Genomic DNA, 7,777 nt, shown 5'->3' with positions numbered 1-7,777 from the left:
CAGTTTCCTATATATGATTCCCTATCTCATATTTTCACGTCCAACTCTTTGCAGAAAGATCTAAAGAGTCTGCAAATCTGAAGGACTCCATCTTATTCCATCTTCTTGAACAGGTATGTAGCTACACCTAAGGTATCCTGCTAGTAAAGATTATTCCAATTATGATTTTTTTCCCTTTCTGGGTGCAACATGAAAGAAAAACTTAATTCAATCTATTTGTATTTCTCCATAAACTTTTAGCGAAAAATATGTGAATAAAGAATGGCTGAATAAATATTAGCATCTAAATTGATTATTTGTTAAAATCTGGGAAGTAACAACAAATTTTTCATTAAAATACACATGCATCCTCTCTTATCTCAGATTTGGTTGTGTATTATTGCATCTGCCACGCTTTCATTATCATTATAGCTCAACATACACAGTTTTTTAATTCATCATCAAGTACTTCTACTCAGCAATTAAAACTATTATATTAGAAACAAGAAGGATAAAGCTTTTGTTTACACCCATCAGCCTTCAGAAGAAAACGTACGCATACTATCACAATTATAACAAGACCACATCAAAGACAGGACCAAACTCCAAAACACTCAACTTCAAGAACCTGCATATACTGTGCACAAGCTGAGTCAACCACCACAAACATTGCCTGTAGGACTGATATAGCTACAAGCATGCCATTTTTTTTTTTCAATTTTATTAACTCTCTGAACTGCTGGCATTTAGCTTATCTTCATTGCACGTATAATTAGTTAAATACTACAATGCTAAGAAATGAACTTAAGATAAGGTCTCATTTAGCTTGAGATGCATAGTGAGTGTCAAACTTTTTTATTATTATTATCACAGAGGATTGAATTAATTAACTTACTGAAGTGAAAAGTAAACCATAAAAACATAAATGAAAGTTGCAATATTTGCAGAAGCATTACCAACTTGTAAACATATATGATCTAAGAAGAAGATAGAATACTGTAAGAAACCCTTCATATAATTATATATTAAGCTGCGTAATACATTCGATATTAGGTCTAGTCAATCCCAAAAGGGCGCTCGACCAAAGTCCATCATCTAAAAGTACTAGTTTATTGTACTTGCATGATGTTCAATCTAATAATATCTGCATATGCCTTGTATAAATCAATACATATTAAAGGCACCAGCAGTCCCATAGCTAATGAAATTCCATTATAGTTTTATTATATACAGCAACCTGGATTAAAGACTTCTTTTCTTTTAAGTTTGCTACCTATAATTAATTGGTATATATGCTCTAATTGCTGGAATATGGTTTCACTTCCACAGATCAATTTGACAACTCGAAGTGGATGTGGAGGCATATTCCTGATGAGCAATTTCTGGCCTTTTGGATTCATTGGACGCTAAATTCATTTGTTCAGCCACATAAAAGCTGGTGTCTGCATTGCAGTAGTTGTTTTCCTTTGAAGCTTCCTCATGGCTGAGCTGAGAGGCAACAAACTTGTCAAGAACTCGCCAATCTGTCACTTGATCCACTGCTTGTTCAGTAGTGCTGTCATAGAAAGACTTGAGACTTTGCTGATGCGTTGGGTGCATGTGCTCTTCTTGTGTGAGGGTTGAGGACTGCAAAGTGCTTCCCGTTTTCCCATCGTAGTTACCGTCAGGAACAACTGAGTTGCAGCTTAAACTTGCAGCAGAATATTGTTGAACATTGGGATTTTCCAGCTGAGGGAGCTGAAAGGTAGGGTCATGAGGGGAATTATATTGCAACTTAGGCTCAGGCTTGCAGGGATAACGGTGATAATATGATGCATAAGGCTGAGGAATTCGCCTTGGGGAGTCGAGTTCCTGCATGAATGATACCTGGCCATCGTACCAACATGAAGATTCGTATTCACCCATTTTTCGCACCGTTGTCATTCGCTTCTTGAACACTCTACAAACCACCCATCCTTCTTCCTGGTGGAATAACAAAGATATCAAATTAATCATAACTATTAAAACTAAAAACATCAAGGACATTGCATATGCCTGCATGCTTATATATTTATTTGAATATATTGAAAATGTGCACAAATGGAAGTTCATCATGAAATGTGTCTGAACACAGAAAAATATTATGAGATAAAAATTACGTAAACAGAAACCTTTCTAATTCCTTAGATAAAACAGTGAATATACACATGTATATATGTAGAATAATAACCTGAGGAGTTCCATTTTCAATTGTTTCTAGTCGATACTCATGCATGATCCAATCGGATTTTTGTCCATTGGGTGCTCTTCCTTTGTAAAAAACTAGGGTTTTCCTCATGCCAATAAGGCTCTGCCTGGAGTAAATAGGTTTGTCTCTTCCAGTAGCTTTCCAGAACCCTACTTTTGTTGCTCTATTAGTGCGAGTGCCTGTTGGATACTTCTTATCCTTGTGGCTAAAGAAGTACCATTCATTCTGGTCTTCAGTTCCTATTCTGCACAATTCTATATACATCCAGACCAACCAAAATATGAATTAGCTGCCTCAGATTGTTGTTCTTTTATATGATGTGTGAAGATGGGAAATACTACTATACCTTGCAGGTCCCATGGTTCGATTTTATAAAGATCAACATCTTTGATGACATCTAAATCTATCTTCGAAGCAACCTTTTTTCTAAGGTAGTAATCAACGAGTTCTTCATCTGTAGGATGGAACCTAAATCCTGGGGGAACGTGTGAAAAGCTATTCATGTTGTTCCAAGACCGATCAAACCTGCATTACCACGGCGCACTATAATATTTCAGCAATATATGTGTGTTCATACAATTGGAGAACTAAATTCTACAGAAACACATGCAGATATCAGACATGATCCAAAGACATGCAAATTATGGTATGAATATGAAGGATCTTTGAGCATGAGTTTATTTGAATAACGTCTAGCATTCAAGAAGAAATTGGTACCCAACAAGAGTTCTGTTCAACCAACGAATTAACAAGAAATAATAACAACAACAACAAAAATTGTTCACTGTAGCCAATAATGATTAACTTGTATGTACTTCTAAGACAAGTTTTGTCAGATGGAAAGAGCTATCATTTCTTATGCTTAACCTTTTCAATGCACAATATATTTAGAGTTTCAGTACCATATCTTAAAGTTGCCTACAAAATGTTCATGCTGTTCCCTATGCTACCAAAAGAAGGTGACATCGATCCCATATGCAGTTATGCATACATAGAATAAAATAGTAATTTTATCTTAAATTACTGACAGATCGAGGCTTTAGGTTATAAATAGCCTCTTTAAGAGTATAACAAGGTGCCAAGACTTGTTTGGAACACTCAGATAACATGGATACGGGTCCTGTCATTCCTTCTTTTCCTAATGATAAAAAAGGAGTATAACAATGATGCTTTTAAGTTATTACTCCAATCTTCTTATTTTTCGTATACAATTTAGGGTAATTAGCTCTAGGTTTCAAACTTGTAACTAATCTTGGGATGGTTGGTTATTTTTGGTCGCAACTGGGTTAGCTGGTAAAGAATTATAATAGGGATAAACTCTCGAAAAGATGAGAAATTGAGAACAAGAAATACTTTTCAAAGGCCATTTACTTATGAGTTTTAACTAATATCATTAAGTAGCAAAATGTGCAAAATAGAACTAAAATATTCTTGTATTCAGCTATAGGTTAATAAATGGAGAGTAGACAAACAATGAATTAAGGCTTTCTCCACTCATACAACCATATGGTTAAGATACATAAAGAACTTGAGCAGATCCCCCATAAAATCTGAAAAATGATTTTTAAGCTATCATCTAATTTATATGAAGTGAGATCTGAACTCAACCATCTCAAAACTGCATACATTTACATGCGATATAGAGAAACAGGATTTATTCTATAGGTTACAATTTAGAAAGAAAAGGTGACAGTTCTCTATGCTGGAGAGAAGAAAAAGAAACATATATAACTTGAAAAACCTAGGAAATATGATGAACAAAAAACAAAAGCATAAAATATCAGCAATAAACAGACTAGGGATCTATGAAACAAGTTTATACAAGGGAAACAAAAAAATATCATCGAGATCGAACTGAAGCCACTTGAGCCAAAAGGCAAATCTTGAAGAAGGGGTGAATGAAATAGTGAAACACATCATATCTTATATAATTTCATTGCTTGCTTAGCTTATACCAAAAGTATCTCCCACTCTTTTCTAGATAAACTAAAAAGGAAACAACAAAGGACGAAAGAGGAAGAGAAGCTCACGATGACACAAGCTTGCTAATATTGCGTGTACAGCAACCCCCAATACCCTAAACCAACTCAAAACTGGCTAATCCTCAGAGATCTGACGGAAGACCAACATCATGTGATTGTTAAAGCTAAGAAATTAACTTTACGCGAACTTTTTTGCAACTTTTACGAGGCGACAATATATGAACCAGACAAAAGAACACACCCAAAGACAGAAAAGCAAGAAAGTTGTGGGTGTAATGAAAAAGTTATGAGCCTCGGGAATTGAACTGAGAGACACCTCCAACCCCTATCTCTTTGTAGAATAAGGAAGCTACCCACAAGTTGTCGGAAGGGGAAGAGGAAAGATCAGATCCCAACGAAGGAAATGGGAAAGAAAAAGGGAATAAGGAAATGGTAGTCGAGGACTGACGAATGGGAAGAGATTAAATAAGAAGGGGTAAGGGGAATGAATATGAATAGTGGCAAGAAACACACATGCCCCAATAGTATATCCCTCTCAAATATATTCCCTCTATCTAATTCTAAATTTTATCCTTTTTTTATTTTTAGATTTGAGAAATTAATATAATTGTTGATGAATACGTGAAATTGAATTAATAATAAATTGTTAAGCGGATTAAGGATTTAATTGGATTGAGTTGTAAAATTTTACAAAGTAGAAGTAAATAAAGAGATTAACTCCTCAATTCATAAATATTTATAATATCATCAAGGGGCTTGATTGGTAAAAAAGCTTTGCGGGAGAAAAGGGAGGCTGAAGATTGGTAATAGAATTAGAGAAGGAAGCGGCAACCTCCAATGGCACCCACCAGCTACTGATAAAGACCAGAGCAGAACTTGTGTTTTAATTTGCTTTACAAAAATATCATAAAACAGATCTAACAATGTTTTAACCAGGTGATCCGACGGTGAAGATTAATTGTGCAGCTCCAAAAGCCCTTCTCAGAAGCCAATCATTTTTTCTCTTTTAATTACAGACATGATCACCACTCTCTCCCTTCCTTTTTGTAACTCCCATAATTTTAAAGCAAAATATATTTTCTTTCCTAAAAAATATTGCATTTTCTTATTCATAAATAAAAGCTACAAAAAAAAAAAAAAATTGATGGATGATATTTTTGGTGGTGCTCATCACTCATCACTTATTCTTTTACTTATTTCTTTGCACTTATTACTACTACTACTATTATTATTAGGCTTGTTATACTCTTGTATTCTCCCATACACCGCAGGATATATATTAGACTAAGAAATATTAGCCTTCTAGAATATATTGGATCAATTACATGCTTAATATGGTGCAAGGACGGCTTTAATTGTTTTTTTTTTTTTAACAACCACCTTTTATGTTTAGAAGTGTTGAAGGGTTGGACTGGATTGGTTGAGTCAGATCTAAACATCATATAAATATATTTTATATTTGTTTAAATTTGGTTCGATTTGAAATATAAATCTTATAATTTTTTTATCTAAATTTATCTATTTTGTAATTGATTGACCCAAGCCCTTTTGAAACTCACCGTATTATTTTTAATTTTTTAAAAATATATTTATATTATTTTAATTTAATAATTAATAGTTAATAATTATATATATTTTTATTTATTAAAATTTTATATAGTCGTCTTTTACGCTTTTTATGTTTACATTATAGTAGTATTAAATATTACTATATATTTATTTTTTATGTATTATTAATTACATAATATATAAAAATAACATAATATAAAACATTACAAACTTTAAAAACGAGTCGAGTTAAGCTTTAAATGTTCAAGTTCGAGCTCGACCCACAATTTAAATGAGCCTAATTTTTTGGGCTTAATATTTTTACCAAAATACTCCCAAATTTTGCACAATCCTTCGAACATGGACAATAACCTGCCCCATGAATAGGTCTAATTATATTATTGATTTGATAAATTTAGTGGATTTGAATAAAATAATTAATAAATGTATATCAAATCAAATTAATAAATATTTAAATTTAAATCTAATCGAATTTTTAAAAATAGATGAGCAATTTGAAAAGAATATTTAGTAATAGAGTTTAACTTGGATTAAATAATTTTAAAAATCACTTTTTAGATTTTCAATAACATGTGATATCATATTTTTTAGTGTTTGAATAATATAAGATAAGATAAATTATTAAAATAATCACTTTTGTTTGTCTCAAAGTTACATTTTAGTTACTTATGTTTGAAATGTTACGTTTTAGTCTCATACGTTTTCGTGTTGTAACATTTTAGTTACTGAGCCATTAATTACCGTTAACGGTGTAATGGTAAGCTGATATGGCACGTTAAATCATCATTTCAAACGAAAAATTTAGGTTAAATTCTACAATTGATCCCTATATTTTTTTTTCTTTTTGAGCAATTTAATATTTTTAGTTTTATGTTCTTTTAACTTTTTTTTTCCATCCTTCTGCTTCTCCCTCTGTTTTTCTCCCTTCTCCAACTCTTTTAACGTAATTTTTCTATGCTTTCTATTTGTTAAAACTAGTCCACAAGCTTGCTTCAGTCTAAAAAATTAAATTGTTAAAAAAATAAAAGTATAGGGACTAGTTTTAACAAATGGTAAACGTTAAAAAAATGGAGAAAGGAGGAAAACAGAGGGAGAAGCAGAAGAGAACGAAAAATAAAGAAAAAAAAATTTAAAAGAACATAAAAAATTAAATTGCTTAAAATGAAAAAGTATGGGGATCGATTGTCTAAATTAACCTAAATTTTTTGTTTGAAATGATGATTTAACATATCACATTAGCTTATTGTTACACAATTAACAACAATTAACGGCTCAATGACTAAAATATTACAACTAGATAACGTAAGTGACTAAAACATAACATTTCAAATATAAGTAACTAAAATATAATCTGATGTAAATAAAATGACTATTTTAATAATTTATCCTATAATATAGCAACAAACATAAAAGTAACTCTTATTAGTATTTTAACTCTAAAATTAATAAAACTAATATTTTTTTATAAAATTGTAAAACCACATTCGTATACCTTGAAATCTTATACCTTTTAAACCCTATATCCTAATCTAACCTTTTTTAAAATTATATAAATCATAAAATTCTAAAATCTAACCCATCACATCATAAATCATAAATCTAATTAAATAAAAAAATCATAAACTTCGTGTTACTATTATTATTTGTTAATATTATTTAATTAATCAATATTAGGATTAAAATATTATTGAGGATATTTGATCTAGTATTAGAAAAGGTATGATATTAATTAGAAATTATTTTTTAAAAATAATTTAAAGTCTTACTAATATTTTATTTAAATTTAATTATAAAACTTCTCTTCTAATTGCTTATAAATTGTAAAATCAGCATTCGTGATGGTGAAATGAAAAAAAAATCAAGATATCAGTATATATCAAGTGAATATTGACTTCTTTTTTAATGATAGTATACGATAATTTCATGGCATCATAAATATCAACTAATTTTATTTGCTTGTAAGATCCTTATAGAATATCTAATTATACTTGGAAGTTTAAATTTTATCTTGTCTAAACTA

General features: G+C 31.0%; 1 protein-coding gene across 3 annotated transcripts; it reads right to left on the bottom strand.

The window, feature by feature from the left end:
* Window positions 1-974: 974 nt before the first annotated feature.
* LOC108469136 (NAC domain-containing protein 7-like) lies at window positions 975-4,620 on the bottom strand. Of its 3 annotated transcripts, none has more exons than XM_017770025.2 (4): window positions 4,029-4,203; window positions 2,553-2,731; window positions 2,189-2,460; window positions 975-1,941 (listed from the first exon to the last, which is right to left on the bottom strand). In XM_017770025.2, the coding sequence occupies exons 1-4, from the start codon at window positions 4,124-4,126 to the stop codon at window positions 1,297-1,299; spliced, it is 1,194 nt and encodes a 397-aa protein (XP_017625514.1). In that variant the 5' UTR covers window positions 4,127-4,203; the 3' UTR covers window positions 975-1,296. The 3 variants fall into 3 exon arrangements, with proteins under 3 accessions (XP_017625514.1, XP_017625515.1, XP_052874186.1); XM_017770026.2 differs by lacking the exon at window positions 4,029-4,203 and adding an exon at window positions 4,237-4,620 and having other exon boundaries at window positions 981-1,941; XM_053018226.1 differs by having other exon boundaries at window positions 981-1,941; window positions 2,553-2,749; window positions 4,029-4,157.
* Between the last annotated feature and the right edge of the window lie 3,157 nt (window positions 4,621-7,777).

The sequence above is a fragment of the Gossypium arboreum genome, chromosome 8 (genome assembly GCF_025698485.1).
Source record: "Gossypium arboreum isolate Shixiya-1 chromosome 8, ASM2569848v2, whole genome shotgun sequence".
In the NCBI taxonomy this organism is placed as follows: domain Eukaryota; kingdom Viridiplantae; phylum Streptophyta; class Magnoliopsida; order Malvales; family Malvaceae; genus Gossypium; species Gossypium arboreum.
This window is presented reverse-complemented; position numbering and strand designations above follow the sequence as displayed.

What these genes read in the sequence shown, in the direction of transcription:
- LOC108469136 (XM_017770025.2), bottom strand. Translation starts at nt 4,126, where the DNA reads ATGATGTGTTTCACTATTTCATTCACCCCTTCTTCAAGATTTGCCTTT. An exon ending in CGAACCATGGGACCTGCAAG is followed by an intron (nt 2,461 to 2,552) that starts GTATAGTAGTAT and finishes GGATGTATATAG; the next exon opens with AATTGTGCAGAATAGGAACT. An exon ending in TTGAAAATGGAACTCCTCAG is followed by an intron (nt 1,942 to 2,188) that starts GTTATTATTCTA and finishes TTATTCCACCAG; the next exon opens with GAAGAAGGATGGGTGGTTTG.